The sequence below is a fragment of the Protobothrops mucrosquamatus genome, unplaced genomic scaffold (genome assembly GCF_001527695.2).
Source record: "Protobothrops mucrosquamatus isolate PMUCROS unplaced genomic scaffold, P.Mucros_1.0 scaffold10, whole genome shotgun sequence".
NCBI lineage: Eukaryota > Metazoa > Chordata > Lepidosauria > Squamata > Viperidae > Protobothrops > Protobothrops mucrosquamatus.
Genome location: NW_015386397.1, coordinates 503,239 through 515,637, shown reverse-complemented (window position 1 = coordinate 515,637; position 12,399 = coordinate 503,239). Strand labels below are relative to the sequence as shown.

The 12,399-nt window shown below is 39.3% G+C and overlaps 1 protein-coding gene across 1 annotated transcript; it reads right to left on the bottom strand.

Moving 5' to 3' along the window:
- Positions 1 to 3,760: 3,760 nt before the first annotated feature.
- Positions 3,761 to 12,003, bottom strand: TMEM101 (transmembrane protein 101). The gene is made up of 4 exons (XM_015810408.1): positions 11,867 to 12,003; positions 8,312 to 8,492; positions 5,684 to 5,830; positions 3,761 to 4,172 (listed from the first exon to the last, which is right to left on the bottom strand). The coding sequence occupies exons 1-4, from the start codon at positions 12,001 to 12,003 to the stop codon at positions 3,864 to 3,866; spliced, it is 774 nt and encodes a 257-aa protein (XP_015665894.1). The 3' UTR covers positions 3,761 to 3,863.
- Positions 12,004 to 12,399: the final 396 nt, after the last annotated feature.

Here is a 12,399-nt window from a genome sequence, read left to right as displayed (position 1 = left end):
TCGGTGGGGTGTGTGGGTCTTTCTTTGTTTTAATAATGTTGTGAGCCGCCCTGAGTCCTTCGGGAGAAGGGCGGGATATAAATTGAAATAATAAATAAATAAATTTATAAGCACAGAAATATGCAACATTTAGTTATTAAAGCTAGTTCCCACTTTACAGCATAGAATAGTGGTAACAGAGTAGCATTCCCCAACCTACTGCACTGCAGATGTAATGGAGTACAATTTATGTCATCAACTAGCTGCCTAGTCCATTAGGGAAGATTACAGGTAGTACCAATAGAAGAGAATATTTCTAGCTCACGCTCAGTAGTGCAGTAATGATTTTACCTAGTTTGGTAATGAAATGTCTGCGAGAAAACAATCAAGGTCAGAGACCACCAAGGACCGTACAATTACAGATAGTTCTTCACTTATAACTGTATTGTAAACTGCCCATTACAGTTATAAATCATGATGGTAGCGGGTCATCATGTGTTCAGACCTGATTTTATGACATTTGCTACAGTCGTAAAGTGAACACCAAGGTCATTAAGTGAATTCCATGGTCACTAAATGAACCAATTGTTCACTGTAGGCTCTTTTTGCCAAAAACTGGAAGTTTTTCAATAAAACATTGTAAACTGTGGTCAAATGACCATGGGACATTGCAAATGGCCGTAAATATGGGCCAGTTGTCAAATGGCCAAAATATGACCATGGGGGAGGGGTGGAGGCAGCCGTTGGAACTGAGTCATAGGTATCTTTTGGTGGGTCCGTCAAAACTTTGAATAGTTGCTAGGCAAATGATCATTTCCTCCTGAGCAGGGGGTTGGATTAATAATAATAATAACAATAACAACAATATTATTATTATTATGGATCATCACACAGTCAGCCAGATGTTCAGACTGAATTTGGCATTTTGTCTACCTATCGAGTCCTTACCCAGGATCTGGGATAGGCAGATGTGGATGTTTGATGGTATTACAGATATCGTCGCAGGATGGAAGCAGTTCCTAGTAAGGCCGCCTTTTGCAATTGACTAATAGCGAATTTGTCAATGCCAATGGTGTTCAGGTGGTGCTCCAGTTGTTTTGGGATTGCACCCAAGGCGCCTATTACTATTGGTACTACCTTTGCTTGCTTTTGCCACAGTCTTTCTATTTCTATGTCTCTGTATTTTGTTATCTTCTCCAGTTCTTTCTCGTCTATTCTGCTGTCTCCAGGCACTGCCACGTCCACTATCCAGACTACTACTACTACTACTACTACTACTACTACTACTACTACTACTACTTATTATTATTATTATTATTATTATTATTATTATTAGGATTACCTGTATAATAAAGGATCTCTAAATATATAAATGAACTTGGAATTTGGGAACACAAATTGTTGTCTCTCTTATCTTTCTTTCTGAAGTTGTCTAGAAGAATTGTACTTCATACAATTGTTGGTGCATTGCTAACAACTGGGCTACTGGGGTTCAGCAAACTGTTAAGAAAGGAAACAAAACAGCCACTGGGAATAAAAGAGAGATACAGTAATAGAAAAGTGTGTTTATTATCTTTTAAACTTCCAAATGCAGAATACGGATTAGGAAACCCTGAAAATGCAGCAAATCAATGTTACCTGCCAATGAGGAGGAAAAGGCAACACAGTGTATGGCTAAAACAGCTGAAATAGGCTATGATTCCGAAATGGCAGCATTTTCCAAATTCCTGCATCTCTCCTTTGAGAGTGAATACATATAAAAAACCATTATGGCGCTGGATTCTAAACCAATGATTCCTGAGTAAATTCCTTGAGATCCTCTGAATAAAAATATTCCATCCTTACACCTCAGGATGTACACTGGATTTTTCCAAATGCAAATTACATTTCAGACAAGGTTATTGTCAAAAATGTGTTCTGGAAAGAAGCAGTCTGAGTATATTCTGGCCTGAAGAATATAATTACAGAGATAGGAAAAGCTGCATAAATATTATTATGAGTAATGGATTTTACTGTATCTAGATCACATATGGTCAACTGAAAGAAAACCTGATTCAGAATTGGGGCAAGAATGGAGGTGGTTAAGCGTGTACTATGGCAAACTGCTTTAACGGACTCTCTGCAGATTATGGTCCTCTAGTAACATAATCTACCAATGAGGGGAAAAAATCAATATATTTGTTAGGCAGCAACCTCTTCTAGAGGTTAACATTTTGAAGAGTTTCAATGTTTGAGAAAACCCCTTCTTCTATTCCTGCAATCCTCAGTATCAAGCATAATCTTGTTTGATCCAAATTATGTTATTCCCAAACTCCTTGATTCCACCCAATGTCAGTCATTTTTATCTCATTTTCCCACAGTTTCATTGCTCACACAGATATAAATCTGGGCCAGTGATCTGAGGCTCTATGTCTTTCATCTGCCCTTGGTAGAAGTGGCGGATTCACGGGCCTTTCACTCCCACTTGCGTCCTTAAGTCTCATCTCCCATAATGGTCGCAAACTGCTATCTCACAGGCCAATTTTTCCTGAATTTTGGCATATTCCAGGTTTTTAACACATTCCAAATTTTGATACCTCTGGGAGACAAACTGCTCCCACTTTCTCCCACATTTAAAATCTCCAAAAATGATGCAAAAAATGGCAATTTGGGAGCATTACAGAGGTTTGAAAGGATGGGAACAGGAGTGTTTTTCCTTTCACTTCTATTCTCCATTCTTAACCTTCCTCCAAAAGAAAGTACTTAAAAATGAGCTAAAATTAGCCTAAAAAGTGGGGTTTCCAAAATTTAGGGATGGGGATAGAGGAGTCCCCGCTCTCTTCCTAAAAAAAGCATAAAATCACAGATTGCACTCCATCATTTTCTGTTATAGGACAGGGGTATAATTTAAAAAATCAAGAGGCATAGGTGCAGCAGTCTACCATTTCAAATCTTGTCCATCCTGATTAGTTCCAGTACCACAAAATCTGAGGCATCTAAATCAAGGAAAATTATATCCAAATTTCTTTTTCTCCACTTGCAGCTTGATGGAATCCAATCTAAATGACATGTTCTATAGGAACTTAATACAAAATCAGACTTTTCTTTTACCATCCAGTTTCAGCAGTAAGTGGTCTTAGCATCCTAGCTGATATACTAAATGTATAAATACTCAGGGTGAGGTGGGGGTCTCTTTATTCCTAAACCCATTATGAATAAAATATTTTAACCAATTGGTCATTGTTTGGACTGTCTGGAAGGATATGATACAATTTTACAAATGTGTTCATACAGGTAGAGTAGAAGTCAACCAATGCAAATAGATTTTACCAGTTATGTTAACCTCTTTAAGAATTATCAATGGCCACAAGCCTCACTGGATATAAAAAACTGCACATTCTGTGACAATCACTACCATCATAGTCATACTCTTGAATCCAAAGTAAAATGAGTCAAACTATCTCTGTCTCTGTCTACTCAACCCAGGAGTGTTTTTCAGGCCCAGCAGCACACCAAGTGAAAATTTTGTTCAAATTTTCTTTAAGTTTCTGAAACTTTGGGGGGAAAAATATAAATCAATTCTACTAGGGGCCACTAAAACCCCGAATCTTCACAGATGTAATTAAAGACCTAAATCTTTCACTTTCTATTGCTCAAGAAATAGGACAGCTGCTGAACTGCCCTTGACAAAAATAAAATTAAAAAAACAGAAATGACCCCGCATTATAAAGAAAGAATGTAAATTCATTTAGCTGCCAGTGGAAAGGAGCAAAGAGTTTCAACAATGCAGTAAAACCAAAAATAAATAAGCAATTAATTAAAATCATCCCAGTCCCTTCTCTGGAAGTCTTCTCCTCTCCCTGGCCTGGAATCAAGCAAAGTTCCTCAAGTCCCCTGGGTTATGCTCAGCCATCCGTGGCCAAAATGATGGAGGCCCCAAAAACCCCAACGTTCTGGCCAATCAACTTCATTTGATTCCAGAATTCAACTCTGCGAGACTCGTGCCAGTAGCCAAGGTTGCCATCAATGAAGAGGATGACCAGAGGGAGAATTACCGACAGGATCTGAGCAGCTGTGGTGATGTAATAACCAGATAGAAAGGAGAGAGCAAGGACACCGTAGAGAACGAAGAGAAGCTGTAAGAGGATCTCCCCACCCAGGACACCACCAAGATAGGCCAGGCGGTCTTCTTTGCTGTGCTGAAGAGAGTAGGCCTGAAAAGAATAAATTGGAATGTTGGTTTACAGCAAACTTTAACACTTCTGTAAGGTGTGCCAATTGGGAGACAGATGTAAACTTCTATGTAATTTCTCTCTCTCTCCAATCACTGCTATGTTGGACTAGTAGGAAACCCACACTGGATTTATTAAGCTCCAAGTGGGACATGAATGTATCTCTTTGTTGTTTGCATCAGATTGTTTTTTCAGAGTCAGACCTGTTCATTATTTTTTGGGGCTTTTTTCCTATAGTTGGTTGACTACATATTTCAAGGTATACAATTTCAACTGAAGACAATTTTGGACAGAAACTACAGAAACAATTTTGGAAATTATTTATTCTTTATTTATAATTTTGGAAATTAATTATTTAGTCCTTTATTCTAGAAGCTTATTTATTCTCATCTTAGCAACGTAGAATGTAGGATCTCAAAAAATAGGAAGAGATTCCTAGCCTCCCATCAGAAAGTTTTCAACAGAAATCTAATACCTCTTACTCATCTATCTCCTTATCCTCTGTCCTTTTGGCTGTCCTCCATTCTGCCACCCTGCACCCCTCCCCCACCCACCGCTTTCTCCCACTGCTGACGAGATAACCAGACAAGGCACCTGCTGGCCTTCACAACACTATGCACCCTGCACTCCACACATCCCCATCCCCAGATGACCTTTGCTGTTCCTCCCGCTATTAGTCCTATACAACAGTTTTGTGAGGCCTCCATAGCAAAGGTAAGCTGGGGAGGCAGCAGTAGATGATGACAGAAGGCAAGGCAGCCAAAAAGGCAGATATGGGGGAGGGAGGGTAGACTAGTTGGGCTGAAGCAAGACAAGTGTGACAGGGTGGCAGAGCCCCATCTGCAGTTTGCCAGACCCAGCTGGGGAGGAAGCAGTGGGACAAAGCCGGCAATTTGTGGAGGGCAGGAGAAGCATGAGATCCTTGCTAACAGCAGTGCAGTTGGACTATCATAAATTGCCATTGCTAAGCCGTGCAGTCACGTTTCACTTAGTGACTATTTCGCTTAGTGATGGAAATTCTGATCTCAATAAGGATCATTGAACAAGGACTACCCATATACAAATAATTCTCCCTGCTCTGTGGCTCTGTATGAAGTTCTTAGTGCTCTCTGAGCTTAGCTGTTGCTTAGCAGATGTTTTGTTACTTGCACTGATGATATTACTTAACTGGGAAATGAAATATCTGCAAACAAATAATCAAAATAATCAACCTCAGAGAACTCCAAAAACTCCACAATTCAACCCTGAGCTACGAATGTTCTTTTCTACTGGAATATAGAAGCTCTTAACTTCTCTGTATGTCTGTGTACATTTACACATGAGTACTTGTGAGACAGTTCACCATCTGCAAGGACTGTTGATTTCTGATTTGATCCCTGACTTATGGTGCGTGCTATATGTCCACTGTCTGTCTCATTATTATTTTTTAATCCCATAAGTGAGAGAATGGAACAGAAAGAGAACGACGATTCAGACCTTTTTCATGTACATACCACACAGATGAGGTAGATTCCAATGAAAACTTGCCCCGTAGATTGCAATGATCTGTTCCGTGGTTTCTGCCGGTAGATCTCACCAGCACCACTTGCCAAGATCAGAAGTCCACCTATTATGGCTATTGTTCGTGAATACATTCTCACCTGTGCCATGCAAAGTAAACAAAATGTGCCAATTAATAAAATCAGGAATGTCTATTTTTTATTAATACCCTCCAATACTATACATTTTTGATGTTGACCTCAACTCTCTCTCTCTCTCTCTCTCTCTTGAGAGAGAGAGAGAAAGAGAGAGAGAGAGAGAGAGAGACAGACAGACAGACAGAAATAACTTTATCTGATTTTGTACTGATAATTTTCTTTGAGAGATGAAAAGTGGTTGCCTAAATTTGGGCACCCAAATTTTAGTTTATATATTTGTCATCCCTTCTTTTCACAGCACAGGGATAATTTTCCATTAACCATACTTCATTATGCTCAACCAAAAATATAGCTATCAGGTTTAAATATATGAGGATTTGAATATAAAGGAAAACGACAATAAGCAAAAAGTGTTAGAAGAATTTAGGAATACTGCATGTTAAATCAAGGTCTTCATGTTTGATCAACATCTGATAATGGAAGACACCAAATAAAAAATAATTATGAAGCTGAAAGCAATTAATCAATATTTTAGCTGATCAATATAATAATAGTCAGTACTGCTTCTGTAGAGCCTCAGGGTAGGAAACAATCATATACATTTATTGATTGATTTAATTCAATTTGGACACAACCTGACTCCAATTGCTTGGACAGTTCACAAATAATAGCATAAAAACCACTAAAACAAGAAGATAGCATCTGGGAACAAAAACAAACAAAAAATAGAAGTAGCAAACATGCCCAAGAGGCCCCATCTGTCTCACATCAAGGTATAGAACAACCAAGTCTTCAAGGTTTTACAGAACACTGACGGGATGACCGCCATGTGGTTTTTAGGCAGGGTCTTATTCAAAAGGGCAGGCACAGCACCAGAGACAGTATCTGTACTGAGTTCAAACTGACATTGTTTAACGAAGGGATGCAGAGCACACCAACTCTGCTAGCATGTACCAGCCAGGCAGAATCTATGGGAGACAAGGTCTTTCATGTGACTAGCCCTTATTGCATGTAAGGTATTTTGGTAATAATCAGCACCTTGAATCATACTAGGAAGCATACTGGCAACCAGTGCAGCTGGTGCAGCAGAAATGTCACATAGATACATTAAGGCATACCCATTACCGCCTAAACTGCTCTATTCTGGACAAGCTGAAGATCAAATGGGTTTCAAGGATAGCCTTATGTAGAGCACACTGCAGTAGCTGAACCTTGAGGTTGTTGTCTGAAGGGCTTCCCAATCTAGGAAAGTGTACAACTGATGTATCAGAGGAGCTGAGGAAAGCCCCCCAGGGCCACAGCTGCTGCCTGCTCTTCAAGAAGTGGGCATCCAAGAAATTTCCAGATTGCACGTACTCTTGAACACAGAAGTGCCCTATCCAGTAAGAGTATACATGGACAGACCTAGGACTTTCCCCAACCTTTCCAGCATTCCCCAACCTTTCCAGTTTGGCAGCCTGGCATGGGAGGGGGGCAGGAAGGGGGGATGGTTTTGTGTGAGGTGCAGGCGCACACAGCTTTACTTCTGTAAAGTGAAGCTGTGAGCACCCACCACTCACATGGCCCAGTTGCAAATAGGCCACAGCTTGATAGTGGGAACCCCTGCTCTAATATCTCTAATATCCATAGGCTTGGTAGAATCAGAATCAGAATAGAGCTGGAAGAGACCTTGGAGGTCTTCTAGTCGATCCCCCTGCTCAAGCAGGAGACCGTATACCATTTCAGAAAAGTGGCTATCCAGTCTCTTCTTAAAAACCTCCAATGATGAAGCACCCACAATGTTTGAAGGTAAGCTGTTCCACTGGTTAATTGTTCTCACTGTTGCTTCTCTTCTTGATTAATTTCCATCCATTGTTTCTTGTCTTGCCTTCTGGTGCTTTGGAAAATAAATTGACCCCCTCCTCCTTGTGGCCACCTCTCAAACACTGGAATACTGCTATCACATTCCTTCCTAGTCCTTCTTTTCTCTATACTGGCCAAGCCCAAATCCTAAATCCATTCTTCATATGTTTTAGTCTCCAGGCCTTTAATCATTGATTAAATTGAGTCATAGTCAGTTCTTCCCCATCCAGATACTGGATTCAATAGGGCGATATCCTTAAGCTGCCAAATATTGTCAGAGGAAAACTTATATGTTCATTTTTTTCACTGACTGATAGGGAGAGGTAATCCAACTTGAGATGTTTTCACCTCTATAAAATGAAAAATTATTCCATCATAAAATATATGCTGTCTGTCTCTATCTAGGCATCTATCGAATTCAGAAACCACCAATCTTACTTACAGAGCAACTACACAGATATATTTTAGAAGATCCTCTTTTGCTAACACTGAAAGGTGCTAGACATAAAACATCAGAATCTAATTAAAGGAAAAATGCCAATATAGACACACCATTCAACTTGAGTCCAAGTTAATTTTGTGATAAAGCAGGTCTATGAGCAGACTTTGAATGCCAAAAATGGAGCAGATAATTTTTTTCACCTTCAGCCAGTCTCCATAATGTGCATAGCCTCCAACATATGCTGCGTAGGTGCTGATAGCCAACTGGAGAGCAGCCCCCAGAGCAAACCATCGGCGTTTCACACCAAAGGACATAAAGCTGGCACACAACACTGCTGCACCCATGTCAAAGTAGAGAAATGGGACAGGGATGTCTGGTTTCCTATATAAAGAAATAAAAGTAAAACATTATTCCATAAAACTGAAAGAAATGAACATGGCACAAGAGAGGGTGGTACACACATACATGCACAACTTGGCCTTAATTTCCAAAGAATGCAACCCCACTTGGAATTGACAACATTTCTGTACTTTTTTCTTAAAAGCTAAAAGCTTTAAGCCTTGGAGAGCACAGGCAGTTACAAAGGTTAAGAAAACGGGATTTTATAAAGGACAGAATTTGATCAAATATTGTTAAAAACAGATGAAAACCTGATTAAGAAACTCTATAGATTTCTGCTAAAGTTAAAGATGGAAGAAGAACAAGTAAAAGAAACAATGATAGCATGGGCAAAAAGCTTTGGACATTCTATAGATTTGGAAGACTGGCAAAAATTATGGGATAGAAATATTAAATTGACTAAAGCAATCTCATATAAAGAAAACTTGTATAAAATGTTTTATAGATGGCATATGACACCAGTAAGATTAGCGAAAATGTTTAAAAATACTTTGAATAATTGCTGGAAATGTAAACAAAGGCCAGATACTTACTATCATATCTGGTGGACATGCCCTAAAGCAAAAATGTTTTGGATTAAGATACATACATGGTTGGAAAAGATGATTAAAAAAACAGATAGAATTCAAACAAGAACTGTTTTTGTTAGGAATATTAGGACCTAACTATGAGAAGGAGAATGAATATTTAATATTGCATGTATTGACAGCAGCGAGAATAGTATTTGCCCAATATTGGAAAAATGAAAACTTACCAACTGAAGAGGTTTTAATTAACGAAATTTTAGAATGTGCAGAAATGGATAGATTGACTTTAGAGATTAAAGAGAAAGAAGATTCAGTTTATTTTAGAATATGGGATAACTTTTACCAATGGTTAGGAAAACGAACTAGTGAGAAACGAATGTGATATGTTATTTTGAATACATACTAGTAAGAAGAATGATATGCCTTGATTAATTAATATTGTTTATGATTATTGTTTGTTATACTTACTACAGTTATCTATTACTATACTAACTATTGTTAGCTGAACATATGTACCCGGACAATAGTCTGTTTGCTAAATATTGAAAATGTTACTGGGGGATAACCCCAACGTTGATCTCAACCCTGTCCTAATCCCAATCCTGATCCCATCCCTAACCTCAACCCCTAATCCTAACCCTAATCCTAATACGACCCTATTTTATCCCTAACCCTATAAAACTCAATAAAACCTTTTTTAAAAAAGAAATTCATTATTAAAAACTACTACCATGAAGCCCTTGACATGAACTTTAAGAAGAAAATAATATTCTAACCATGAGCTGTGCATTTCTGAACCACATACCTCATCTTTCTTTTACATAACTTTTCTTTGATATTATTTTATCAACATTCTATCATTCTTTACTTTCTTTTCAATTTTATTTCATATTCCTCTGTAATTCAATGAAATACTGTTAAGAGATGCATATATTTAGCAGTATATTTCGGGAGCTACTTAATTGTTTAAGGATGCCTCATGTAGGCATGTAAACAAGTGCAGGTGTGATCACCTGTGGCAACCAGGAATCATCTCTAAGCAACCTGACATAAAGAACTTTGGAAGTACAAGAAACAAAGTGCTCTTTTTCCCTTCTGACTAGCAGATATAAGTCGAAGAATTTATATTTATGTTTGTTTATACTGCTTCGCATTTCACCTATTCTCACAAGTTCTAGGCAGCTGAAGTACAGGTAACCAGCTTTTGTAAGTCAATCTGCAAGGCTACCATGAAAGACAGAAGATTACAATGAGCAAGGCATTAATAATCTATTCAAAACAATAGTCTACCCACCCACCCCAAAGGAAATTCACTATAAAGCTGAGAGAACAAAGTACCCTTCAGATGACAGTTAACATATAACAAAAGTGGTAATTAGCCATCATGATTTGGAGAGCCACTAAAAAAAGATCCATTTATATTATGATTAGTCGAACAGTCAGCCAGATATTTACATTAGATATGGCATTTTGGTCCACCTATTGGACCAAATAGGACCTGGGGTAGGTGTTTGGTGTTAAAGGTACTATCACAACATATAAGCTGTTCCAAATAATGCTGCCTTTGCAATTGACTGATGGTGAATTTGTCAATACAAATGATGTTCAAATCATTCTATCACCAACACCAACACAAACACCATCATCATGCCCCATTCCTGATGGGCTAGATCAGGTACAACAAAGTCAAAAGATAATAAAATTACCTAAATACAAATTGTTACAATAATATCAATAATTATCTACACAGTATCATGGGTGTGCAGTAAAACTCACTTAACTATAGAATGTGTCCTGGAATGCAACTCGGTTACAAAATGCCAGGAAAGTGAAAGCCATTCACAGCTCCATGGGAAAGGTATTCTATAAAATAGCAGCTGTCACTGAAGTGGTCTGACAGTTGGTCACATCCTACATATTACTCAAGAAGAAAGACCTGCAACAGAATCCCCTCATGGCAATCAGTCCAAACAATTTTAGCCAGTTGCTGATTGATTTATGGATGTCTCCAGTCTCACCTCCAAAACAACAGGTTCTCCACTGATCAGTGCTCACAAGAAATTTAGAGGAAACCAGCTGGATAAAGTTGCTCTAGATCAATTTTCTCAAAGCATGCTCTGAGAACTCTCAAGAGTCCCTCAAGACTCTCAGGAGTCTGTGAAATCAAAATTATTTGATAGCTTATGTTGAAAATAATACAATATTAAAATCCCATCAAACAATTGTGAGAAGCAGTAGCACCAGCAAATGCATCAAGGTTAATTGTTAATACTGTTAAGTATAACCCATACTAACAGAAATAGTTAGTATCTCCTACCAAAAAGGTAGGAGAGTCCTGAGAGAAAAACATCTAAGAAATACTATTCTAAACTTGTAATTGCCTCCGTTTTCCTCTCCAGCCCTCAGATCCAATCATTCTCCCTGCGTGATCCACCAATGCTCATCATGAAATCCCTCCACCATTTCCGGCTACCGTCCTGATCCCCTTCTATACCAGCATATACTCAGCTTTATTTAACGATGCCCACTCTGTCACTGTCCGCCAGAGATTTCCATCCCTCCGCTTTCCCCCCCAGTGTGAAAGCCCAAGCCACTCTTCCACTCCATTCATTCTCACGAACACCTTCTCGCCCACCTGAGTATTATTTTTCTTTCCCATGTTACAGTCCCCAGACTCCCACCACTTCTCCACGTGAGATGATTCGGGACTCCTGACTTCCCAGACCCCAGAATTTGCCTCTTGGTTGTAAATGGACGGAGACGGCTGGCATCAATTACCCTCTGCACACGCTCAGAGGCATAGTAACTTTCAAGAAGAGCTTAACTCACCGACGAACCTCTGCGCGCTCGGCATTAAGGAGAAGGCCGCTGAGACAGTGCCAGAACGGGAAACGCGTAAGCAGTACCGACCCGATCCGCATCAGCAGCCGCAGCACTCCCCGCCGCCTCCCGCTACCCGCCGCCATCTTGCGATAGGGCGGAATTACTGGCGTATCCCGTTCCTACCAGAAGGTCCTCCTTGGTCCGTTAGAGCATCGCTTTAAAGTCCCTGTACAAAACTTTCCCTACAGGAACTGATGCCACAGTTCAAAGGTTCCCCTTTTCCTGCTATAAACATTAAAAGTCGTTCGCTTAGATTTTGTGATTGCCACTTCACCTGTGTTATTTAATCTGCTTCTTCTGGGCAATTTAGAAACAGAAATATAACACAATAGTTCCGACTAGGGAAGCTGCCCTATTTTATTTTATTTCTATGTCACCATCAGCGTTGTTCTCATCTCACCAACAACTTGCGATTTGCTGTAATAGTGTATAAGTCTACAAAATTCTGAGGCTCTGCCTCGAAAAACTCGTGAGGCAAT